At 42.5% G+C, this 27,198-nt stretch overlaps 1 protein-coding gene across 2 annotated transcripts; it reads left to right on the forward strand.

The window, feature by feature from the left end:
- The first annotated feature begins 299 nt into the window (after window positions 1-299).
- On the forward strand, window positions 300-25,577 carry LOC106562526 (lactadherin). 2 transcript variants are annotated; one of them, XM_014127457.3, is made up of 10 exons: window positions 300-463; window positions 7,238-7,363; window positions 8,525-8,656; window positions 16,023-16,136; window positions 16,320-16,501; window positions 17,064-17,219; window positions 17,491-17,635; window positions 19,712-19,914; window positions 21,607-21,762; window positions 23,072-25,577. In XM_014127457.3, the coding sequence occupies exons 1-10, from the start codon at window positions 385-387 to the stop codon at window positions 23,213-23,215; spliced, it is 1,437 nt and encodes a 478-aa protein (XP_013982932.1). In that variant the 5' UTR covers window positions 300-384; the 3' UTR covers window positions 23,216-25,577. The 2 variants fall into 2 exon arrangements, with proteins under 2 accessions (XP_013982932.1, XP_013982933.1); XM_014127458.3 differs by having other exon boundaries at window positions 19,730-19,914.
- The last annotated feature ends 1,621 nt before the right edge of the window (window positions 25,578-27,198 follow it).

Below are 27,198 nucleotides of genomic sequence, written 5' to 3' on the forward strand. Positions count from 1 at the left end.
CTGCAGAGAGAAGGGTAAAGGAACCCACTATAAAGGGTAAATTAGTTACTTATAGCGAAAAATGTTTGCCTACCATTGTTCTTATACTATAGCCAGACTTCACCAACATAGTAAGTTCTCTGAGTACATATGTCTATTCCAAAGTGTTTATAAAAAAAATATATAAAGTGAAACACAAATGTTAACACTAATTTTACAGTACAAGGTTTATGGATCTATTCCAGCCATAGATGCGCCCACCCGCGCATTAATCCATGGAATCAGCTAATTTAGAACCCGCCTACTTTCCTTGTCAATCTCAGCCGGGAAACTAGCGGTATCGCTGTACTAGGTTATGCATCTGGTCTACTCTCGGAAAGAGTGGGGAATTCTCGAGAAATCAACATGAAACGTCATGGGTTTTTGTGCCCTTTGACATTTATTTGCGCTTGTGTCCTTATCGCTGCCGTCTGCTCAGTGAAAGGTGAGTCCCGTTTATTTAGTTGGTTAACTCATCCAACCCTATCGCAAGAATCTACTGTTAAAACCTAATCCTTCAAAGGGACAATCCGGAGTTCAAACAATAACAAAGCTGCTGATCCGCTACTTGTTTTGGTACACAGCTGAAAGATGTGGCTTGAGAAATATAACCACTCTCAAATTCACAGATCGACTAACCATCCATGAGGACTGACCATCCATGACATCAAAATGATAGTTTTAACCATGTTTTGACGCTATAGATCTACAGTGTATATTTACATTGACTTTGTTTACAAACATTGGAGTAAAACAAGCTTATATTTTGGGTTCTGATGAAGTTCATGAAGCATTTATAAATGCTATTCTTTAATAATCAATGGCTATATGTCATTCATTTAACAGTCCAAAAATGGATGTAGCAACTCCAGATTGTCCCTTTAACATGCAAGGACCTTATGTGTTACATTCAGAGGTAGACTGGCTCTGACAGACAAAACAGCCAAAGACTCCATCTAAGGTTCTAGAAACATAAAGCCCTCTACTTTTATATCAGATACAAATTATTTCACAAATATAAAATATACACTTACTGTACAGTACACCGTTTCAACCAACAATATTTTTGTGTTACAACAAGTTTCTGGCATCCTTCTTCAGTAACACACATACTGGTTACTCACAGGTGTTCATATTTGTATCATTTACCTGTATTGATTTTATTCAGATGACTATTTTTCACTGTAAAAGAACTAAGCAAAGTATCTGTCTGTAGGACAACACATCATTAATGCCAGATATAACTGCTGATTTTGCCTGTCACTCTCATGTCCAACTCTTGTATTTACTGCTCTGGCCCATACCTCTTGCATCAGACACTTATAATGCAATGTCCCAACTTTTCACCTGTAGGTTTCAGTGAAAAGGTTAAATGTCACAGGAGATGGACATCCAAATGTGGGCTGGATGATCAAATCAAAAGCAAATTAAATTTATTTATATAGCCCGTCTTACATCAGCTGTACAGAAACCCAGCCTAAAACCCCAAACAGCAAGCAATGCAGGTGTAGATGCACAGTGGCTAGGAAAAACTCCCTAGAAAGGCCAAAACCTAAGAAGAAACCTAGAGGCTATGAGGGGTGGCCAGTCCTCTTCTGGCTGTGCCGGGTGGAGATTATAACAGAACATGGCCAAGATGTTCAAATGTTCATAAATGACCAGCATGGTCAAATAATAATAATCACAGTAGTTGTCGAGGGTGCAACAGGTCAGCACCTCAGGAGTAAATGTCAGTTGGCTTTTCATAGCCGATCATTGAGAGTATCTCTACTGCTCCTGCTATCTCTAGAGAGTTGAAAACAGCAGGTCTGGGACAGGTAGCACGTCTGGTGAACAGGTCAGGGTTCCATAGCCGCAGGCAGAACAGTTGAAACTGGAGCAGCAGCACGGCCAGGTGGACTGGGGACAGCAAGGAGTCATCACGCCAGGTAGTCCTGAGGCATGGTCCTAGGGCTCAGGTCCTCCGAGAGAGAGAATTAGAGAGAACATACTTAAATTCACACAGGACACCGGATAAGACAGGAGAAATACTCCAGATATAACAAACTGACCCTAGCCCCCGACACAAACTACTGCAGCATAAATACTGGAGGCTGAGACAGGAGGGGTCAGGAGACACTGTAGCCCCATCCGATGATACCCCCGGACAGGGCAAACGGGCAGGATTTAACCCCACCTACTTTGCCAAAGCACCGCCCCCAAACCACTAGAGGGATATCTTCAGCCACCAACTTACCATCCTGAGACTAGGCCGAGTATAGCCCACAAAGATCTCCACCACGGCACAACCCAAGGGGGGCGCCAACCCAGACAGGAACACCATGTCAGTGACTCAACACACTCAAGTGACGCACTCCTCCTAGGGGCGACATGGAAGAGCACCAGTAAGCCAGTGACTCAGCCCCTGTAATAGGTCTTAGAGGCAGAGAATCCCAGTGGAGAGAGGGGAACCGGCCAGGCAGAGACGGCAAGGGATAAACATAATGGGAGGAAAAAAGTTATTGGCACAATCTTTTTAATCAGGAAACAGTCATTTTCTTGTCATTACTTTTTTTGTGTAGTCAGGTCTGTAAAATGAAGGGATGTCAGTTTCTATGATCCATAATTAGTTTATCATTTAACTCTCATCGTTAATAAAATGTCCCTGCATTGCTTAGCTAAGAATTACATTTCAAGTGTGCTTTCAGTCAAGTGATTTTCTTTCTCACCTACTCAAACACACTTTTCAAGCTCTGCTTTCATTTCATTGTGTAAATCATATTTTAAACATTTATCACATATCACCACTGAAAATATTTTGTCTGTCTAATCTTAGCTAAAAAAATCACTAGAGCTTAGATAGTGAAGATTGCTGCTCTTTGCCTCAGACAATTCCTCGATCCAATCCAGAGGGCTGTACCTCTCTCAAATGGTCTAGGTGAGTGGAGTTGTTCACACCATGGTTCTAGTGATGACAACCCCCATAAACCTAAAAGATCATCAAAGTTGGCGCTTCAAAAGTGTGAAGGGTATTATTTCAGTCCTGTCTGCTACTTTTACAGTCAATATATGTAATTGAATGCCTGACTCAGACATATTGTTGCCATGTGATTTTTGATGATAGACTGTCAAGCCTGTACTTAAATGTTAAGATATGGTTAGCAGCACAGTCTTTTTGTATTGACTACAATCACAACTAGTGATTCTTGTAAGAGGCATGTTGTTTACTCTAAATCATTGTAGGTTGAAAAGGAAGAAGAGGAACAACACTTAATGTCTATTTTGTTTTTGGAGAACAGAAATGTATTTTTGTTACTCAACCCACCCCAATGCACACAGAAGGGTTGGAAGCACAGGGTCAGCCACTGTGCAGCACCCCTGGAGCAGATGGCAGCTAGGATATTCAATTCTCACCAGATTTTTACTGTCGGGCCTGTGATTCTACCCGGCAACCCTCCGCTTGCTGGCCTGTTTCTCTAACTCTTTAGGCTACCTGCCACCCCCTAACAGGATCTGTTCTCTACTAGTCCTAATGTACACACAGTATACTGTATTTCCATAAGATATGCTTCACAGAAAGTGTGCCACAGAAAGTGTATAAGAAGCTGTACCGATGGAATAGGAATCATCCGTATCCTGTTCCCACTAAAGCAGCATTATCTGCCTACAAAGCTGCTATCTACAACCTAAAAGGGTCCCCATAGAACTGTTTAAAGAACCCTTTTTGGTTCCAGGTAGAACCCATTTGGTTCCAGGTGAACCCATTTGAGTTCCATGTAGAACACTTTACACAAAGGATTCTACATGGATCCCAAAAGAGTTCTAGAAAATAAAGGAAAGCCGCACACTCTAAGAGCTCAGATGCAAAAATTTAATAACCAACGTTTCGACAGCGAAGCTGTCTTCATCAGGGTATCATCACAAACACTGCGAGATGAGTCATTTATGTAGTGTCAAGAGACACACAGGTGTTTGTAATCATGGCCAAGTATGGCCTAATATCATTGGTTAACTCAAATATTTAAAAAAAATGGCATACAAAGAACATACAAAAAGACAAACAAATGGATAGCATACAATCATAGCATTTGTAGTCCAAAATGCATCCAACAAACAATTACAATAGCAAAATCACAATAATCACAAGAATGGCTTCAGATCAAAGTCTATGTTGAGACCGAAGGGAGCAAGGGTCTTTAAATTAAAGATCCAGGCAGCCTCTCGTTTTAACAATATATTATCAAGGTCACCCCCTCTCCTCGGGAGGGTGACATGTTCGATGCCAATATAACGCAGAGACGAAATCGAATGGTTTGCTTCCAAAAAGTGGGCCGCAACTGGGTAAGTCAAGTTTTTGCACCTAATGGTGCTACGGTGCTCTGAGATACGTACTTTTAATTCACGCTTTGTTTTACCCACATCATTTTTACCACAAGGACAAGTTATAAGATAAATAACTGCCTTAGTGGAACACGTGATAACACCTTTAATTGGGATCGATTTCCCTGTTTGGGGATGTTTGAAGGATCTACATTTATAAGTGCCATTGCATTGAGCACAGCCATTACACTTGTAATTTCCATCCAGTATGGGCCCAAAAGAGTTCTACCTGGAACCAAAAAGGGTTCTCTTATGGGGACAGACGAATAACCCTTTTTCTAAGAGTGTACAGGTGTATGACTGTAATGAAAGGTCTACCTGTAAGCTTAGGCAACAATGTGCTCAATTATAGCCGCATCACTATACAACAAAACATATGTTTCTTTGCAACATCTCTTGGAATACTTGTAATGCAGAGATTTTCAGATCATCTTTAGAGCATTTAGAGAATCAGTTTCTCTCTGGTGATAGAATGAGCTCTGTATAGTCACTCTTATTTGTGTGCTAGGAATGTTTACCTCAACCACCTGTCCATGTTGTGTGTTCATCGGTTCAGGTGGTATACCTGGCTCAAGCCCCCTGACCCTCGACACACCTAGGTCGCATTCCACTGCTTAGACGTTGTCCGATCTTACAACGCCTGTATAGGTAAGTTACCTATCAGATAACCACATCAATCTGTCAGTCGATGACACAGTCAATGAAGTGGCTGGCACGCAGCAACCATTGGTTGATGCATGCAACGTCTGAGCAGTGGAACGCGACCGTAGTGTTGTGTACAAGCATTTCGCTACATCCGCAATAACATCTGCTAAATATGTGTATGTGACCAATAAAATTTGATTTGATGTGATTTGTAAGTGTTGGTCATTCCTGAAATGAGGAAAATGGAATCCACTTCGAGGTACAGTATATCCCTGGTCTGTTTATAATGTTGGGAATCCTGCATTCTTTTAGTCTGGCAGACAAACACATTCTATTAGTGAAGTAAAGCACAGGGGGAGGTGAGAATGAAATGCACAGTCCATTTAACATGTCAGTGTGTCTGTCTGGACCCAGAGCAATAATCTTTGGCTAGTTCTAATGGCAGACTGTTAACATACTGTAGCTGACCAGCCTGCACGCAAGTTTAGGTTCTGGGTTCCGAGATTAAACTTTCGCTGTGTTTAAATGTGTTTCTTCGTATCCAAGCAGCAGGAAAAGCAGAACATAAGTTATTTTGCACCCACGCACTTCATTGTTATTGCAGGTGTAGCGAAATGCTTGTACACAATACGAGGGTCATGTTCCACTTGAATAGCTGACAATTGGTGAAAGAAGCTGAAACAGGTTGATACCATTGATGATTTATTGTCATGAACCACAAACTCAAAGACAGGTGTCACTTCTGTTCCCCTTTCCATCCCCTCCCTTTCCTGAGTGTAATCAGCAGAGGAATTTTTGGGTTCCAGGTAGAACCCTTTTTGCTTTTTGGGTTCCAGGTAGAACCCTCTGTGCAAAGGGTTCTACATTGAACCCAAAAGGTTTCTACCTGGATCCAAATGGGTTCTACATGGAACCCAAAAGGTTTCGACCTGGAACCAAATGGGTTCTACCTGGAACTAAAAATGGTTCTCCTATGGGGTCAGTCAAAGAACCCTATAAGGTTCTAGATAGCACCTTTTTTTCTAAGAGTATAGGAATCTCCACAAAATCATGAAATGCCTTTAACTTGAAATGCCTCGTACACTTTCAACACAACACTTTCTCTCACCCCTATGTCAGCTCCTCAAAGGAAGTGTTTTAACGCTGGTGTTCAAGCTGTAACGTGTCTGTTGTTGGTTGGTATAAAGCCAGTATGCTCACTACAAAAGGTTGACCGAGGCTGTAAAACCCACTGATGAATAGAACAGCCCAGGTGAATGGTGAGAGGAGTGCACCATGCAGCCCTCTACATTACATAGACCTGGGTATCTAAAACACTTAGTAATTACATTGTACCAAGAGGGTAACTACATCAAGTAATCCTGTAACTATATAATAAGCTACTTAGCAATACTTGACAGGGAGCACACCAACTATTTTTGTCAGGCAGGGAGCTTGTTCATGATTGTCAACTCTAATGACCATTCTCAGCTCACCTCTTCAAACTCCTGTATGTCATTGAACCTACCCACTGTAAAGCAACTATGATTCTGTTTTAGTATGCTGGTATATCATGTCATGTCATGGAGGACTGTAAGGTCACTCTTGGCTTAGTGGAACCATAAAACCACCTTTCTCCCTCTTGATGTTTCTGTCCTCTCCTTCCTGTGCTCTGTGAGTCAGGACTTAGGCCCTCTATGACCTCCCAGCTAACATGGGCCCTCAACATCACCACATCTCCTTTGTGTTCATGGAGGGAAACGACACTCGTTAGAGTGCCAGTGCCTGTATTCACAAAGTGTCTCAAAGTAGGAGTGCTGACCTCGTATCAGGTCCTCCCTGCCCGTGTCATCTTATTCATTATGATCTAAAAGAATATACTGACCCTAGAGCAGCACTCCTACTGTGAGATGCTTTGTGAATACAGGGCCAGGAGTCCAGGGACGTCCCTTATCAAGCCTCCAACTCTTCATGCTGTGATGTAAGATATGTTTGATCACATGTAATGGAGAGGCCATTGGGGTGAGGTGTGACTGCCTTTTGACACAGAGATTGTCAAACTGTTTAAAACATGGCAGGTGCATGGAGGATCCATATCGTGCCTTTATGAGGCCACCCTGTGACACTCCTCTCTCTCACCTCATTTTATTTCCTCCCCCCCCCCCCCCTCTCTTTACCACTGTCTCTTCCCCCTCTCCCCCGTTTCCCTCTCTCTCTCTCGCTCCCCCTCTTCCAGGTGACTACTGTGAAGTGAATCTCTGCCATAACGGAGGGACGTGTGTGACCGGGGTGGGGGAGGACCCATTCATCTGTATCTGTGCTGATGCTTTTACTGGAGACACCTGCCACCTCAATGAGACTGGTAAGGAGGAGTAGAGCTAGCCAAATATGGTCAGGGCAGGTCAATGAGACTGGTAAGGAGGAGTAGCGCTAGCCAAATATGGTCAGGGCAGGTCAATGAGACTGGTAAGGAGGAGTAGAGCTAGCCAAATATGGTCAAGGCAGGTCAATGAGACTGGTAAGGAGGAGTAGAGCTAGCCAAATATGGTCAAGGCAGGTCAATGAGACTGGTAAGGAGGAGTAGAGCTAGCCAAATATGGTCAAGGCAGGTCAATGAGACTGGTAAGGAGGAGTAGAGCTAGCCAAATATGGTCAAAGCAGGTCAATGAGACTGGTAAGGAGGAGTAGAGCTAGCCAAATATGGTCAAGGCAGGTCAATGAGACTGGTAAGGAGGAGTAGAGCTAGCCAAATATGGTCAAGGCAGGTCAATGAGACTGGTAAGGAGGAGTAGAGCTAGCCAAATATGGTCAAGGCAGGTCAATGAGACTGGTAAGGAGGAGTAGAGCTAGCCAAATATGGTCAAGGCAGGTCAATGAGACTGGTAAGGAGGAGTAGAGCTAGCCAAATATGGTCAAGGCAGGTCAATGAGACTGGTAAGGAGGAGTAGAGCTTGCCAAATATGGTCAAGGCAGGTCAATGAGACTGGTAAGGAGGAGTAGAGCTAGCCAAATATGGTCAAGGCAGGTCAATGAGACTGGTAAGGAGGAGTAGAGCTAGCCAAATATGGTCAAGGCAGGTCAATGAGACTGGTAAGGAGGAGTAGAGCTAGCCAAATATGGTCAAGGCAGGTCAATGAGACTGGTAAGGAGGAGTAGAGCTAGCCAAATATGGTCAAGGCAGGTCAATGAGACTGGTAAGGAGGAGTAGAGCTAGCCAAATATGGTCAAGACAGGTCAATGAGACTGGTAAGGAGGAGTAGAGCTAGCCAAATATGGTCAAGGCAGGCGGACGTATTTACAAAGCTTTGAGTTTCAAATGGGACAATTCAATATACTCAGTATACTGAGATTTTGGTCTTGTCACTTCATTTTTAGAAGCAAAGCTAATTTCTTGGACTGGCACCCAGGCGCTGGCTTCCATTTCTGTTCGTTAAACCTGACTGTTTTTCATTAAATGAAAGCATATTCTTGATTTTTTTCCTTGAGTGTGTCCCGTCTTTATAATTGGTCAATCCTACCTTAGGTCCCTGCATTCCCAACCCCTGCAGGAATGATGGGTCGTGTGAGGTCATCACTCCGACCAGACGAGGAGACGTGTTCAGCGAGTACGTGTGTAAATGCCAGCCTGGCTTCGAGGGCGTGCACTGCCAAATCAGTAAGTTCCTTACTTGTGACTGTACCTGTCCTGGCCTAATTCGCCCTGCCGACCCGGGCTTTCCTTCCTTCAAGTAATCCCAGATCTGAATTGGTTGGTTGGATTGGTGAAAGTAATAGGGAAGTAGTTGAACATGGCCAACATGTCTGTGCTACTCAGCGTTTCCCCTAGATTGTTGTCTTAAGATACATTTTTAAATCGAAAACAATGAATGCCAAATTGTTTTAGGTGAGGAGAACCAGAGCTTGGCTTGGGTAGGGTCCACTACCCCAATCCTAACTTCCACCATTCTGGTCAAAACAACAAACTGACAGACTGAATGGTGTGTCATGGCAGGTGGTGTTGAGGTATTATTAACATTAATGGGTGTAAAAGTTGGAAAAGCCTGAGACATTTTCCACTCTGTGAATGAGTGTAAGAAAGCATTGTGGTGAGCTCATGATTCATGAGACTTTCATTCAGCTCATTGGAGAGCTATTAGCTAATGAGGAAATGGCAACCCACCTAAGCCTCTTAGAGTGAAAAAGCGCTTTTCAGCCATTTTGACTAAATGCAGCATGACTGGGTGAATCGTGGATATGAATCTCCTTTCAATCTCCTGCTTGGAAGGCATAAGATGTTCAATGTGATCTCAGCTTTTGAAGAAATTGTGATTTAGCTCTTTAACCTTCAATGGGGGTCCAATCTGGTCCTTACTTTTTAAAATTAATGCTAAATATGTGAGTAGTACAGAAAAGACATGATACGAAATGTCCCTTTGGCTTCACACTATGACGTAACATGACATTAAAGGGGCAATCTGTGTTAAATACATCCATCTTTAGACTTTTAAAATGAATTATACATGCCCATTTCTCATGGGTTTAGATCAACTGTCGTACCCTATTAGAACCCCAAATATAAACTTGTTTTACTCCTTTGTTTGTAAACAATGTAATTGCAGTCGAAAACTGTATAGCCTAAAAACATGGTTAAAACTATCATTTTGAGATCATGTATGGACAGTCCTTGTATCCATAGCTCTGTCCATGAATTAGAAATATGTTGATTTCTCCAACCCCTTCCGTCAGCTGTTAACCAAAACAGCAGCTGGGTGGCTTTGTTATTGTATTGAAACTGCAGATTGCCCCTTTAAAAACAGTGACGTCATTATGATGACATTTACAACATTTATTTGGATAACAAAAACCTAAGAATGAGTGTTCTAAACCCTTCTATGGTGAGGAGAGGTAACTCTGCCTGCAGTGCAGCCCAGGGACACACCCAGGATGTGGTGAAGCGTGGGTTGCTGATGGATGGGCTTGAGAGAGAGAGAGAGAGAGAGAGAGAGAGAGAGAGAGAGAGAGAGAGAGAGAGAGAGAGAGAGAGAGAGAGAGAGAGAGAGAGAGAGAGAGAGAGAGAGAGAGAGAGAGAGAGAGAGAGAGAGAGAGAGAGAGAGAGAGAGAGAGAGAGAGAGAGAGAGAGAGAGAGAGAGAGAGAGAGAGAGAGAGAGAGAGAGAGAGAGAGAGAGAGAGAGAGAGAGAGAGAGAGAGAGAGAGAGAGAGAGAGAGAGAGGAGAGAGAGAGAGAGAGAGAGAGAGAGAGAGAGAGAGAGAGAGAGAGAGGAGAGAGAGAGAGAGAGAGAGAGAGAGAGAGAGAGAATATTCTGAAAGTATTGGATCCTGTTTGAATAGTTTCCATCCTTCCTCAGAGGAATCACTGATCCAACCAAATTGGATACGTAACAGGCAACAGCATAGGTTCCACCACATACCTTTCACCTATCGACACTAAAAACATTCAAGAAATCCATGTACAGTGGGGGGAAAAAGTATTTGATCCCCTGCTGATTTTGTACGTTTGCCCACTTACAAAGAAATGATCAGCCTATAATTTTAATGGTAGGTTTATTTGAACAGTGAGAGACAGAAGAACAACAAAATAATCCAGAAAAACGCATGTCAAAAATGTTATCAAATGATTTGCATTTTAATGAGGGAAATAAGTATTTGACCCCTCTGCAAAACATGACTTAGTACTTGGTGGCAAAACCCTTGTTGGCAATCACAGAGGTCAGACGTTTCTTATAGTTGGCCACCAGGTTTGCACACATCTCAGGAGGGATTTTGTCCCACTCCTCTTTGCAGATCTTCTCCAAGTCATGAAGGTTTCGAGGCTGACGTTTGGCAACTTGAACCTTCAGCTCCCTCCAGATTTTCTATGGGATTAAGGTCTGGAGACTGGCTTGGCCACTCCAGGACCTTAATGTGCTTCTTCTTGAGCCACTCCTTTGTTGCCTTGGCCGTGTGTTTTTGGGTCATTGTCATGCTGGAATACCCATCCACGACCCATTTTCAATGCCATGGCTGAGGGAAGGATGTTCTCACCCAAGATTTGATGGTTCATGGCCCCGTCCATCGTCCCTTTGATGCGGTGAAGTTGTCCTGTCCCCTTAGCAGAAAAACACCCCCAAAGCATAATGTTTCCACCTCCATGTTTGACGGTGGAGATGGTGTTCTTGGGGTCATAGGCAGCATTCCTCCTCCTCCAAACACGGCGAGTTGAGTTGATGCCAAAGAGCTCCATTTTGGTCTCATCTGACCACAACACTTTCACCAGTTGTCCTCTGAATCATTCAGATGTTCATTGGCAAACTTCAGACGGGCATGTATATGTATTCTTGAGCAGGGGGACCTTGCGGGCGCTGCAGGATTTCAGTCCTTCACGGCGTAGTGTGTTACCAATTGTTTTCTTGGTGACTATGGTCCCAGCTGCCTTGAGATCATTGACAAGATCCTCCCATGTAGTTCTGGGCTGATTCCTCACCGTTCTCATGATCATTGCAACCCCACGAGGTGAGATCTTGCATGGAGCCCCAGGCCGAGGGATATAGACAGTTCTTTTGTGTTTCTTCCATTTGCGAATAATCGCACCAACTGTTGTCACCTTCTCACCAAGCTGCTTGGCGATGGTCTTGTAGCCCATTCCAGCCTTGTGTAGGTCTACAATCTTGTCCCTGACATCCTTGAAGAGCTCTTTGGTCTTGGCCATGGTAGAGAGTTTGGAATCTGATTGATTGCTTCTGTGGACAGGTGTCTTTTTTACAGGTAACAAGCTGCAGTTAGGATTACTCCCTTTAAGAGTGTGCTCCTAATCTCAGCTCGTTACCTGTATAAAAGACACCTGGGAGCCAGAAATCTTTCTGATTGAGAGGGGGTCAAATACTTATTTCCCTCATTAAAATGCAAATCAATTTATAACATTTTTGACATGTGTTTTTCTGGATATTTTTGTTGTTATTCTGTCTCTCACTGTTCAAATAAACCTACCATTAAAATTATAGACTGATCCTTTCTTTATCAGTGGGCAAACATACAAAATCAGCAGGGGATTAAATACTTTTTCCCCCCACTGTAGCTTAAATATCCAAATTGGCTGGACTTGAAATGTGGAAATTGTTGAGCTGACATGGAATAGTCTACTAACCTAATCATTTCTGCTCAGTGTGAGTTGAATTTGAAAAACAACTTACCTATTTGTGTTACGAATTAAAACCTTCATATTTGAGTAGTAATGCGTCATATTTCAGCCTCTACTTTTTTGTTTACGACATGATTCCATATGTGTTATTTCATAGTTTTGATGTCTTCACTAATATTCTATAACGTAGAAAATAGTAAAAATAAAGAAAAACCCTTGAATGAGTAGGTGTGTCCAAACTTTTGACTGGTACTGTATGTAATAATGATAAACTAGTCCCTGACAAAAAATTTAATAAAGTCAAATGGAACTTGCAAAGGCAAAAAAATGTACTCACGTTGAGCATAAATCATTGGGTTAATGGGGTATACCATGTCAGCTCAACAATTTCCCAATTTTAAGCCATCTTGGATATTTATGTTCACTTGACTTTTACTATTGTCTACGTTGTAGAATAATAGTGAAGACAGCATAAATATGAAATAACACATCATATATATATATATATATATTATATTATATTATATTTTATTTTATTTTAGGTTCTTCGAAGTAGTCACCCTTTGCCTTGATGACAGCTTTGCACACTCTTGGTATTCTCTCAACCAGCTTCACCTGGAATGCTTTTTCAACAGTCTTGAAGGAGTTCCCATATACAGTACGCTGAGCACATGTTGGCTGCTTTTCCTTCACTCTGCAGTCCAACTAATCCCAAACCATCTCAATTGGGTTGAGGTCGGGTGATTGTGGAGAACAGGTCAACTGATGCAGCACTCCATCACTCTCCTTCTTGGTCAAATAGCCATTCACAGCCAGGAGGTGTGTTTTGGGTCATTATCCTGTTGAAAAACAAATTATAGTCCCACTAAGTGAAAACCAAATGGGATGGTGTATCGCTGTGGAATTGACTTTTTCTAAGTTGCATGTTTTGTGTGTACAGGCTTCTACCAGGTTTTCTGTAATACCCTCCTAGCCAGCCAGGAACTCTCCCTCTGAGGCACCTTTATAGCAATTAGCCATGGTCCACTCTAATCTCAGAAGGCTTTAGCAGAGCAAGGAGAGCGCTGCCAGTCCTGCTCTCTACACAGTAGGCCTAGCTATTGAGAGCCTCAGTGCTAGTTGGGTCAGTAGTTGCCATCTCATTAAAACAAACTGATATTCATGCATGGACTGGTACAAGACTTTTTACATTCCAGATTAGGATCTAGGAGGCTAATGCCACTATAACCCTTGTCCTTTCCATTCATTTCCTTGGTTTGTCCAAGTTTTCCATTGAAAGTCCAGAATCTGATTGAAAAACCAGGCACGCTGATGCGACTACAAAACTGTAGATGATTCATAGCATATTTATAACCTCTAACTGCTAGTCTGACCACCTATTGCAGTGTTATTGCTGTCTGGTTGTCACCACCCACATTTGTTCTTGTGTAGAACGTCATAGATTTTATAGGCCTGTAGGTAGGGTGGATCCCAGTACTGTCTTGTTAGTCCATCGTTTGACATCAACATGGCTGGAATTCTCCTGCTTGGGTAGTGGTTGGATATATTGCTGTTTGTTATGGACCCCATTATTCTAGAATCTTCTGCCCTTCCTTCTAAGAATGGATTAAACCACTCTTGACCTTCTGTCAGTGTCCCTGTCTGTCGTTGACACAGACGTAGACACATACACACATGCAGGCGCACGAACACACACAGTCTAAAGACACACCTACGGCATTTAATCTACCTAATCAAGGTCAGAGATGTTATTTACTGAATAGATTCTCAGAATGACTGGAGGGTGTGTGTGTTTTCTGTGTATGTGTCACCTCCTGACCCTAGTAAGATGTCATTTTCTATAGTAGAGTAGGGCAGGGCGTGACAGGGAGTGTTTTTGGGTTGTTCTATGTTTTCTATTTCTATGTTTAAGTTCTAGATTGTCTATTTATATGTTGGGGTTGTTTGGGGTTGATCTCTAATTGGAGGCAGCTGATCCTCATTGCCTCTGATTAGAGATCATATTTAAGTAGGGTTTTTTTCTCATTATTGTTTGTGGGTTATTGTCTTTTGAGTAGTGTGTTGTTCTCTCTGCGTCACGGTTTGTTGTTTTGTATTTCAGTATATTGCATTCAGTTTCACTTTTAATAAATATGTGGAACTACGAAAACGCTGCATCTTGGTCCGCTCCTTCGAACAGCCGTGACAGTATGTGGATGCACGTGGGTGTGTGTGCTTGTATTTCTCAGTGTGGGGGTGTGTGTGTTGTCACGCCGTTGAGCGGAATGGGTTTTAGAGTTGGGACCAATCCTCTTAGAGTTAACGGGAACAGCAGCTAAACAGAAGATGTAGTGTTAGTGCTGTCTGCCCCGTAGATTACAACCTGGAAGTGGCTCCCAGGGACACTTAGACTGCTATAAACACAGTTTTCAACCACTGTGTTTACTGTTTATGGCCTATTTTTAAATTCCCGGGATGAGTAATTACAATATCAAGATGTTCTATCTCTATGGTTACCTAATGTTTCTGTCCGATGACCCACCAAACCATTTTGGAATTTTCCTGTGACCCACGGGCACTGAATGAACGAACAAAGCAGATTTTTTTGAAGGTCCACACCCTAGAACGAATCAGTAATGACTCACTAACGGGTACCGACCCACCATTTGAGACATACGGTTTTATCAGACAAAAATAATCACTTATACAATTCCCCTGACGTCAATGACTCTGTTGAATCATTTTTGTTGTTGTTGTTCACTAAGAACCAAACAGAAGCAAACAGAGGGACCTACCAATGTTTTCTGTTGCAAAACATTTTGCTATGGTTTGCTATGGTGTGGACTAATGAATACAGCCCAGTTATAAGTCCATGCTATTTATAATACAACTGAGCCCCCTGGTGGGGACTAGAAAGAGCTGCAGCAGTGGACAGACTACCATAGACTTCACCCAGATCACCTCACCCTGCAGGCACAACATAGAACACACCCAAAACCACAACCCTGCCCTTCACCTGTGGTAATTAATGATGCCTGGCCCCAACGTTGCCCCCAGCTGTGCCCCTGTCATCACCCCTGTGTCTTAGAGAACACACATGCAGAGAGGCATTATGGAGGCACGCTGGTGGTATTGTGGTGCTTCAAGGTTCACCCACCTGGCTGATTAGCCTACATGCCAGGTAGTCTTACTACTGGGCTATATCTGACCTACCGTTGGGGTACAAGTGTACTGCATTTAGCCATCAGGGACTGTGTTCTCTCCTGCTCAGGTCCAGGGAGGGTTTTAGATGTCAGATCCAGTGGGCACAACTGGTTCATTCTGATGTATTTTCATTCTTTATGGTCCGGTTGTATAGAGCAAATCTAGTTATATGACCAGATAAGGACAACAATGTTTAGTCTTTCTTGATGTCTTCCTGAAAAAAATCCATCCAGAAAAGCATTATGTGACATAATGAAGTCCCATGTCAGATTCCTATGTTAGGACAAGGTTTATTATGTGACATAATGAAGTCCCTTGTCAGATTCCTATGTTAGGACAAGGTTTATTATGTGACATAATGAAGTCCCTTGTCAGATTCCTATGTTAGGACAAGGTTTATTATGTGACATAATGAAGTCCCTTGTCAGATTCCTATGTTAGGACAAGGTTTATTATGTGACATAATGAAGTCCCTTGTCAGATTCCTATGTTAGGACAAGGTTTATTATGTGACATAATGAAGTCCCTTGTCAGATTCCTATGTTAGGACAAGGTTTATTATGTGACATAATGAAGTCCCTTGTCAGATTCCTATGTTAGGACAAGGTTTATTATGTGACATTATGAAGTCCCATGTCAGATTCCTATGTTAGGACAAGGTTTATTATAATGACATACCCAACTTCTATATAACTGTGTCTTTCTCTTGCGCTTGTCCTGTCTAGATGTGAATGACTGTGAGAAGCAGCCATGTAAGAACGGTGGGATGTGTCGAGATCTGGATGGTGACTACACCTGCCTGTGCCCTTCACCCTACGTTGGAAAGCAATGCCAGCTCCGTAAGTATAGGGCAGGGGAATCACTGCGTAGTAGAGACTGAAACATGTCTATAACTCTGTGTATTACACGTTATGAATTGTCTCTCTTTGTACTTTGTCACAACCAGTATGTTCATATTAGAGATTATAACCTGTTTATGTCTCTATATAAGATGTTATAACATGTGTATGTGTTTGTTCCAGGTTGTATCTCTCTGATGGGGATGGAGGGAGGAGAAATCGTAGAGTCTCAGATCTCGGCCTCCTCTGTACACTATGGCATTATGGGTCTTCAGCGCTGGGGTCCAGAACTGGCCCGGCTCAACAACCAGGGCATGGTCAACGCCTGGACCGCAGCCAACCATGACAAGAACCCCTGGATGGAGGTTAGAGAACCAAGTCAGTTTAGTAAATAATCAGTTGTTGTGGTAATCGTGTTCTCAAATGGTGGGTCATAACCCACTGGTGGACCGTGGCCAGCTCCTCATGGGTCCACACTAAACTTTGGCTTGAAACATGCTTTTCTACTTGATGAAGTCACTCAATCTGGCCTCTCTATGGACATTGTCATGGATAAGAATTGAAACACTTTTTCGATTTGTCTGAACGATGCCACACAGCTCTAGTAAAGTCTAAGCAGGCAGTACACATATAAACAGCCATACACTGTACACTCTCAGAAAAAAAGGTGCCATCTAGAACATAAAAGGGTTATTTGGTTGTCCCCATAGGAGAACCCTTTGAAGAACCCTTTTTGGTTCCAGGAATAACCCTTTTGGGTTCTATGTAGAATCCTTTCTAGCTGGAACAAAAAAGTTGTTCCAATGGGGACAACTGTAGAACCCTTTTGGAACCATTTTTTTCTAAGAGTGTATCATCTAAATCCCAGTGGGGAGGATGATTAGTGGTTTGACCCCTGTCTGACCTCTCTCTGACCTCTGACTCTAGATCAACATGCAAAAGAAGATGCGCCTAACTGGCATCATCACCCAGGGTGCCAGTCGAATGGGCATAGCTGAGTACATTAAGGTCTTTAAAGTGTCTTCCAGCTTTGACGGTAAGACCTACACCCCCTACAGACCAGCGGGACAGAGGAAGGACAAGGTGACTTTACAATATGAGTTTACCATAGTAATATTCATTTATAGTTAGTGACCCAGTGTAAGTTCATTTAAACAGTTGTCCCATTTCCTACAGTCTACAATAACTTATAAAGGGTCAGATAGGTTTCATCCTCTTAATGGTTAAGGTCAGAATTGTGGGAGGTTTAAGCTGTTCCTAGATCTGTTCCTACTGGCGTGTTTTACTTGGAGCTGTACAGTTGCTCCCACATGAATGCCTGTAACAACTTGGTGACCTCACTTCTGTGCCACAGGTGTTTGTGGGTAACATTGATAATGACAGCACCAAGACCAACCTGTTTGACCCTCCCATCGTGGCCCAGTTCATCCGCATCATTCCTGTGGTGTGTCGCAAGGCCTGCACCCTGCGTATGGAGCTGGTGGGCTGTGAGCTCAATGGTAAACAGACACCTCTACCCGGGAAAATAGAGAGGAAAGACGACTAGACTGCATCTCAATAGTTTTAATTGGCTTCCTTTCCTCCTCGTCTCCGTCTGCATCGATCTGGAAACTCAGGACAGGTGATAGAAATATGGTCTGGCTATTTGCTGTCTTGTTTTTTACATCAGATGAGAATAAGGAGATAAAGAGAGGAAGCCACTCCAGACTGTTGAGATGCAGCTGTAAATAAACCCCCATTCAAAACCCCATTCAAAACCCCAGGGACATTCAGAGTTCTCTGCCTGAACCACAAATAGACCTTGAGAAAACTTACAAGCCCACCAAGTAAAAGGCATTAAGTTGGGTACATGCGGTCTCCTTGTGTTGACACTGTGGCTCTTCTGTTCAGCTTGCTGACAGTAAGAGGGGTTTGTTTAGATGGCCTAACACTAGTCTAGATTTAGTTATGGTTAGACCACATATTGTAGGGAATGGTTTGGACAGCATTCAGAGGGAGACCCATGCCGTGCAACAATGGAGATGGAAATCCTGACAAAAGCACCACCCATACACTCACACACACCATGTCCATATGTGTTTCCAGCCCCACCCTATTACTCAGTGTGTATAGAGCTACAGTTCAAATTGACTTGCTGCTAGTAAGGCTATTGGGATTCCCTCACTTTTCCTATTCCCCATTATTTTCCTATTCCCTGCCTCGCCTTTCCTATTTATTTCAATGCCTCCTTTATACAAATGTTTTTTGTTTATTGTCAATATCTGTCTGGTACTTTTCATTCCCTGCTTTGATCTGTCCTTCACTGTTTATGTCATGCTATCTGTCCTTCACTGTTTATGTCATGCTATCTGTCCTTCACTGTTTATGTCATGCTATCTGTCCTTCGCTGTTTATGTCATGCTGTCTGTCCTTTGCTGTTTATGTCATGCTGTCTGTCCTTCACTGTTTATGTCATGCTATCTGTCCTTTGCTGTTTATGTCATGCTATCTGTCCTTCACTGTTTATGTCATGCTGTCTGTCCTTCACTGTTTATGTCATGCTGTCTGTCCTTTGCTGTTTATGTCATGCTGTCTGTCCTTTGCTGTTTATGTCATGCTGTCTGTCCTACACTGTTTATGTCATGCTGTCTGTCCTTCACTGTTTATGTCATGCTGTCTGTCCTTTGCTGTTTATGTCATGCTGTCTGTCCTTTGCTGTTTATGTCATGCTGTCTGTCCTACACTGTTTATGTCATGCTGTCTGTCCTTTGCTGTTTATGTCATGCTGTCTGTCCTTTGCTGTTTATGTCATGCTGTCTGTCCTTCGCTGTTTATGTCATGCTGTCTGTCCTTTGCTGTTTATGTCATGCTGTCTGTCCTACACTGTTTATGTCATGCTGTCTGTCCTTTGCTGTTTATGTCATGCTGTCTGTCCTTTGCTGTTTATGTCATGCTGTCTGTCCTACACTGTTTATGTCATGCTGTCTGTCCTTTGCTGTTTATGTCATGCTGTCTGTCCTTTGCTGTTTATGTCATGCTGTCTGTCCTTCGCTGTTTATGTCATGCTGTCTGTCCTTCACTGTTTATGTCATGCTGTCTGTCCTTTGCTGTTTATGTCATGCTGTCTGTCCTTTGCTGTTTATGTCATGCTGTCTGTCCTTTGCTGTTTATGTCATGCTGTCTGTCCTTTGCTGTTTATGTCATGCTGTCTGTCCTTCGCTGTTTATGTCATGCTGTCTGTCCTTTGCTGTTTATGTCATGCTATCTGTCCTTTGCTGTTTATGTCATGCTATCTGTCCTTCGCTGTTTATGTCATGCTATCTGTCCTTCGCTGTTTATGTCATGCTGTCTTTCCTTCACTGTTTATGTTATGCTGTCAAATCAATCGATCAATCAGTAAGTGGCTAATCTGCATGCCTTGAGCTGCAGTGGTGGATGGTGGAGGGAGAAATTAGGAGGATGGGCTCCTTGTAATGTACCCCACTGAGTGGGTGGGTCTTCACTTGGGTGTGATCATTGGTTTCTCTATTGGTTTTCTGTCTTTCACCTCCACTCCTTTCCTGTCCATCATTGTCTCTCTGCTGTTACGTTTGCAGTATATTCCAACACGACAGGTTGCTCTGAGCCAATGGGCATGAAGTCCCGCCTTGTCTCTGATGGACAGCTCTCGGCGTCCAGTGCCTTCCGCACCTGGGGCATTGATGCCTTCACATGGCACCCACAGTTCGCCCGGCTAGACAAACAGGGCAAGACCAACGCCTGGTCCCCCGCCACAAACAACCGCTCAGAGTGGCTACAGGTGAGACTGACTCCACCAGCCCTAATATAAGGATGAGATCTACTCTTTTAAAGGGGCAATCTGGAACAAACCTCTTGTTTTGGTAAACAGCTGAGGGGTGGGGCCTGGAGAAATTTAACCACACTCAAATTCATAGACAGAGCTATGGATGCAAGGACTGAACATCCATGAGCTCAAAAGCATAGTTTTAACCATGTTTTGAAGTTAGTGTTTGTTTAAAATTACATTGTTTACAAACAATGGAGTAAAACAGTATTTTTGGTTCTGATGGAGTAAAGCAGCTAAACGTCTATTCTTTAAGAACCAATAGCTAGCTATATACACTACCATTCAAAAGTCTGGGGTCACTTAGAAATGGCCTTGTTTTTGAAGGCTACTCCATGCGAGAAATCACCAAGAAACTGAAGATCTGGTACAACGCTGTGTACTTTCTACTCCCTTCACAGAACAGCACAGACTGGCTCTAACCAGAATAGAAAGAGGAGGGGGAGGCCCACAACTGAGCAAGAGCACAAGTACATTAGTGTCTATTTTGAGAAACAGACGCCTCACAAATCCTCAACTGGCAGCTTCATTAAATACTACCCGCAATCTCTTCAGATTACCTCAACAAATTGACAACTACAATGCCAAAGGTCTGCAAGGCTGTAATTGCTGCAAATGGAGGATTCTTTGACAAAAGCAAAGTTTGAAGGACACAATTATTATTTAAATTAAAAATCATTATTTATAACCTTGTCAACATCTTGACTATATTTCCTATTCATTTTGCAACTCATTTCATGTATGTTTTCATGGAAAACAAGGACATTTCTAAATGACCCCAAACCTTTGAACAGTAGTGTAAGTAAAATACATGTACGTACCAATCCCACATGACCATTTTAAACTGTCTTCTTTAACAAAGGATTTCAGGTAGCACTTTATTTTACGCTTTAGAAATGACATGGTAATGACTTGGAAGTTACTTGGTAAAATGGTATTCATACAGTAATAACCTATGAGTTACTTGTTTGTGTCTTTAGGATGGGAACTTTTAGTTACCAGGTAGTTCCCAGTTGTGTTGAATTAGTTGTAGTACGTGGCAGAGTGTACAGATTGTTACCACATCATTTCTTAGTAAATACCATCTAAATATCAATGGAAACAGTGCTTAGAGGAAGGGTCACTTTCTCTTCCTAATATGATTTGTAACACAAGTAATGGATCATTTTTATCATCCCTGTGGGATTCTGACATCTGTTCTTGCTTCATACTATTTTATATGATGAAACAGCTATTCAATATTGGGCAGAAATAGTGTGGTAAAACAGACCCCAGGGATAGGAGACTGACATATGTTGACGTAGTATCTTTGTTTATAAACTTCACCCCGCTTCTTATTCTGAAAAGTGAAGACATTCCTGTGAGGGGAGTCTACCTTTTACTAGTTGTAGGTTTTCATGACACTGATGAAGGTCAGATGGACGAAACGTTTTCCTTTTTTCACCTGAAATCAATGTGTGAACTATCCTTCTCTTTTCTACGATGGTTTTTCTACAGTAGACAAGACACGTTTTGTGATTTTATTTGACCTTGGGAAAAGAGCTACTTTGTAAATACCAAAATACAGGGTTCATTGAATTGAAGGTATTATCTCATCATTAATCTGGTCTATATGCTACTGTCTTGTCCTCCATGATCCTGTCCCAGGTGGACCTGGAGAAGACCAAGCATCTGACAGGCATCATCACCCAGGGGGCAAAGGACTTTGGGGTGGTGCAGTTTGTGTCCGCCTTCAAAGTGGCCTACAGCGACGACGGACAGACCTGGAACCTGGTGAAGGATGAGAACACCAACACAGAGAAGGTCTGTGAACCATTGCTCACAACTTATTCTCATTATGACAGTCTCATATATTGGGGCTCCCCAACAAAATAAGTATTTTTCAGCCTCATAGTTCTGATACGCTTAACTAGCTTCCTTTCCTTGTCTCCTCTCCTTCATCGCCACTGATCTATCTGTTAGATGATTAATGTCTACCCAGCCATTTCAATGTTCGTAAAGGAGAGGAAGCCATTTAAAAGCAAAGGGACACAGACATACTAGAATCTTTTTTACCCTGACTATTTGATTTCGACAGTAGGGATAAGGGGTTTTGCAAACCTCTGCACAGTTTGTTGACATGAGTTGGGACCTGACTGTGTTTTCCGTGCCAATTTACGGACCTCCCTCTCCAGACCCCCACCCTGTGTGTGGAGTGTATCCCCTGGTCCTCTGTGTGTATGATCTCTTTACTTCCTGTTTTGTCCCTGGCTGGAACAGTGCTAGTGACGCTTAGCCCTGTAGCCCCCCTCTCTGTGTGGGATAGTGGAATAGGAGAGGCCAATCTTCACCCCCATGGGAGGGCTGCAAGCAAGGGGCTGTTTAAATTTGCATTGCTATGCTGAATAATTCAATGACCTTCAGTGATGTATAAACAACCAATCTTTTCATTTAGTGTAGACCCTTGACATTATATGACGTAGCCAGGGGCTTCCTCAGAGGGACTGGGAGGGGAGTTGTGTTTGGGTCGTAAGGCTGTCATGAATGAGGTCATAGTTCAGACCAATTTACAACCCTTGATGGGAGGGCTCAGACATTTACCTTTGACCTTTACATATTGGTTCATATTAGATCTGTCCTCCCATTCAGTAGTACCATTAAAAATGACTGTTTCAATGAATATGGTGAATATTGAAGTTTATCTGAACAATAACTGTTACACACATGAAGTAATGTCTTAACACAGTTGGGTAGGAGATTGAAAAACTGAAGTGAACCTTGAGAAGGACTCCCGCACACTGTGAATAATGCAAAAAAAGACATTTGATGAGTCCCTTTCAACATGCATATTTAAATATAGACATATTTGTTCAGATGTAGAATTATTCACACCATACAACAGATTTGGTAGTTAACCGTTGACCATTGATGTGTGTGTTCCCTGACAGATATGGTAGTTAACCATTGGTGTGTGTGTGTGTGTGTGTGTGTGTGTGTGTGTGTGTGTGTGTGTGTGTGTGTGTGTGTGTGTGTGTGTGTGTGTGTGTGTGTGTGTGTGTGTGTGTGTGTGTGTGTGTTCCCTGACATATTTGGTAGTTAACCATTGACCATTGATGTGTGTGTTCCCTGACAGATTTTCCAAGGCAACATTGACAACAACATGCATAAGAAGAACCTGTTTGAGCCTCCATTCTACGCCCGCTACCTGCGCGTTGTGCCCTGGGAGTGGCACGAGCGCATCACCCTGCGCATGGAGCTGCTGGGCTGTGACTTCTAGAACTGCATTACCCATAATCCACCAGTGCTCCACTCAGCCCTCCACCCAGTCTCCATACCGTACCTGTCCACACTGGAATCAGTCACACCTTCCTCTGCACCAGGACATAGAAATCTAATGTTTAGAATGTACATTGGGAAAATGTGTCAGGTTCTAACGTTCCAGGATTTTGCATCAATAGAATATGCTCCAGATTAAGTCTGCTCTACAGCTTGTATTTCTACAAATATTTTTCTGATTTTTTTTTTTGTTTTATTCTCCAGCTAAAACTGATCAATTCCAATTGGTTTTCGATCCTTTCCACAGTGACTGTGGCACAGTGTCAATTCTAAATATATGGGCTCTCACATTCTCTTTGTAGAATTAGGGTATGTCTGAAATGACAGCCTATTCCCTATGTAGTGCACAATTGTTGACCTATTGGCAGTACATGTGCTGTGGTCAAAAGTAGCACAGTATAGGGAACATGTTGGACAAACCCTTCCCCCAGCGCTGCCAGTTCCAACACGTTCTAAACACTCACAGTTCTGTGTGATGTCACTTTGCCAGCCGACCTAGCAGCTGTTTGTCCCGCCGTGCTCTCTGACATTATGTATCCAGGGTGAAAGCCTTCTATTTACAGCAGTGGTATTCAGAGTCAGGGTCGCCAAATAAAAATAACATCCTATCCCAGTCGGCGTGGACTTATCCTAGTTGGTGGCGACCTAAAAAAGGAAGAGTAGCCAACAGATTATTGTATGGGACAATTTACATTTTTGAGAAAGATTGGTTCTCTTCATTTTTATAAGAGAGATGAAAAGACAATGAATTGAAGGTTATTTGTTGATGTAAAAATCTAAACTTAGAGATTTGAAGGTTGTGTTTTTAGATTTGGGTTGGGGTCACCAGAAATTCTGCCGAAAAAATGGGGTCCCTGCTGAAAAAGTTTGAATACCACTGATTTAACACAGGAGGTCGGTGCCACCTTAATTGGGGAGGACGGGCTCGTAGTAATGGCTGTCGCAGAATTAATGGAATGGTATCAAACACATGGTTTCTATGTGTTTGATTCCATTCGCTTCATTCCAGCCATTATTATGAGCTGTCTTCCCCTCAGCAGCCTCCACTGTGATTTACAGTAAACAAAAGGCTCTGTCGAGGACCACAAAAAAGCAGCTTGCAGTCCTGATGTGGACCCCAGACCTGGAGTTAAAGACCCCTGGTCTACCATAATACAGATGGGAGTGTATCGAAGGGAGAGTAGACACATCAGCTGGTCGATATGAGCACTTAGTAGTATATTGAAGCAGGGCCTGTGTGCAATATACTTTTGGGGAAATAGCTGGACATAATAAATTAACAAATTTGTTAAATGACAATGGAATTATTGTACTGTATTTTACCTATACTGTATATTAATTAAAGGAAGGACATTGGTTTTTAAAGTGAAACTAAAAGCTGCAAAGGATTGTTCAGTATGATGGTGTACCTTTCACACTTGATCCATGCAAAGGATTGTTCAGTATGATGGTGTACCTTTCACACTTGATCCATGCAAAGGATTGTTCAGTATGATGGTGTACCTTTCACACTTGATCCATGACTTAAGTTTTTTTTCCAATTTAGCAGATTTGTTTATGTTCTAATAATAATCTTGCATTCCAAGTGGGCCTATAACAGTTTTTTTCCATAATTTATTAGCAGAAATGAAATCATACAGACAAGAGACGACTAGAAATGATTGAGTGAGTAGAAATTATTAGACAATATGTTGTGGTTTTTAATTCTTTTTTTAAAGAAATCAATTATGTTGGTCTTCAACAGACATCATTAATTTAAAAAAAGCTGAAAAACATTGTGTTAAACATTTTGATTGAAAATAATGTTCATTACATAAGACATTGCACGGGTAGACATTGATGTCAGTCAACTTAGAAGTATAAAAAGAAGTGTCCCTTTGTAATTTCACCCTTCTGCCTAACTCTCAGTGACAGGCAGATTCTCTCTCTCTCTCTCTCATTTCTCTTTGTCCCTCTACTACTTCCTACTACTTCCCCCCTTCTCATTTTCTCTCCCTCCCACTGTTTCTTCCTCTTCAATTTGTGTCCATGCCGCTGCCAGGACGTTACAGAGCAGAACTTTGTGTTCCCCCTAGTTCTGCAGTGGAGCCCCATTCTCCTGCCTGACCTGTCTGATCATACTGTCAGGACGGGCGTGTCGTGTATAGCAGAACAGAAAAAAGTTGTGGGACCTGAATATTAAGTGACATCATGGGGGCTTGTTTATGGGGCTGTGTGTGTTAGTGCATACAATCTGAATTGCTTTTATAAAATAAACAGATACTCTTAAACTTCATAGTTGCAATAAACGTGTTTACAGCCAACGTCAGTATAAACTACAGTAATTTAGTTGACTCTTTGGGCGTGATGACTGTCCAGAAATAATGTTCTGTTCCCGACTGTACAATAGCAGAATAATTCATAAAACACTGTCATTAAGGCTAGACTAAATCATCTCAACCTTTTTGAATGAAATTCAATGTCCATTTTGGTGTCCCATACATGTTGGGACTAGGAAGTAGTCTGGCCAGTCCAGTGTGAACCACAGAAGACAACCCATGGGTTTGTCCTAAATGGCACCCTAATACCTTTTGACCAGAGACCTATGGGTCCCTGGTCAAAAGTAGTGCACTAAATGGGGAATAGGGTGCTTTTTGGGATACAAGCCATTGATGACCACTCTACCGCTCTGTTGTAACACTGTCCGACCACTGAGGGATTTCCATTGTGGGTCAGACCGGTCAGACCATAGTCCTGTCTGTGTCTCTCCCATCCAAACATTCCCTGGCTGTGTCCCAAATGGCACCCATCTAAATATGGTACCTTTGACCAGGGCACATAGGGCTCTCTATGACCCAATACAGGACTCTCCTGGCTGGGCAATAGACTGGTGTTTATAGTAGTAATCAGACCCTCTTAGCTCCTCATCTCCCTGATATTAACACAGGCTGGTATGTCTAGCCCCTGGCCAAGGCTTTCAACTACACTCTGACTATATGTTAGCACTGTGTGTGTGTGTGGTTTTACTATCCTTCTCACAAAATGTTACATATAAATAAGATGTTTGGTGCAGTATTTCTCAATTGTAAAAATGTGCATGAAAACGAGTCATCTATAATTGAATGACAACAAACACTTAATTGGAGAATCCCTACTGTTGACCAATGACCGACGAAGGGCCGTAGGCTCCGAACATCGTCTTTCCTTGAAAAAAAGCTATGTGCACGAACGGCCCTAAAAACCCTTGCCGAAGAACAAAACGAACAAAAACATCACAAAATGTAATAATATATAGTGCCCTCAAAGTATTAATCAATACAGAAATATCTAATTACATAAGTATTCACAACCCTGAGTCAATATTTTGTAGAAGCACCTTTGGTCCGATTACAGCTTTGAGTCATCTTGGGTATGTCAGTATCAGCTTTGCACATCTGGATTTGGGGATTTTTTCCCATTCCTCCTTGCAGATTTCCTGAAGCTCTGTTAAATTAGATGTGGAGTGGCTATGAACAGCAATCTTCAAGTCTTTCCACAGATTTGGCTGGGCCACTCAAGGACTTTCACATTCTTCTTCTGAAGAAATTCCAGCATTGCTTTGGCTGTATGCTTGGGGTCATTTTCCTATTGGAATGTAAATCTTCACCCCTGGTCTAAGGTCTTTTGCACTCTAAAGCAGGTTCTCATCAAGGATTTGCCTGAATTTTGCTCCATTCATTGTTCCCTTTATCCTTACCAGTCTCCCAGTCCCTGCCGCTGAAACGCTTCCACCACCATGCTTCATGGTAGGGATGATGTTAGACGGGTGATGAGCTGTGCCTGGTTTTCTCCAGACATAACACTTTCCATTCAGGGCAAAAGGTTACATTTTGTCTCATCAGACCACTGAATCTTTTGCTTATGCTCTGTCTTACAGGTGCCTTTTTGCAAACTCCAGGTGTGCTG

Source organism: Salmo salar, chromosome 11 (genome assembly GCF_965601325.2).
Source record: "Salmo salar chromosome 11, fSalSal1, whole genome shotgun sequence".
In the NCBI taxonomy this organism is placed as follows: domain Eukaryota; kingdom Metazoa; phylum Chordata; class Actinopteri; order Salmoniformes; family Salmonidae; genus Salmo; species Salmo salar.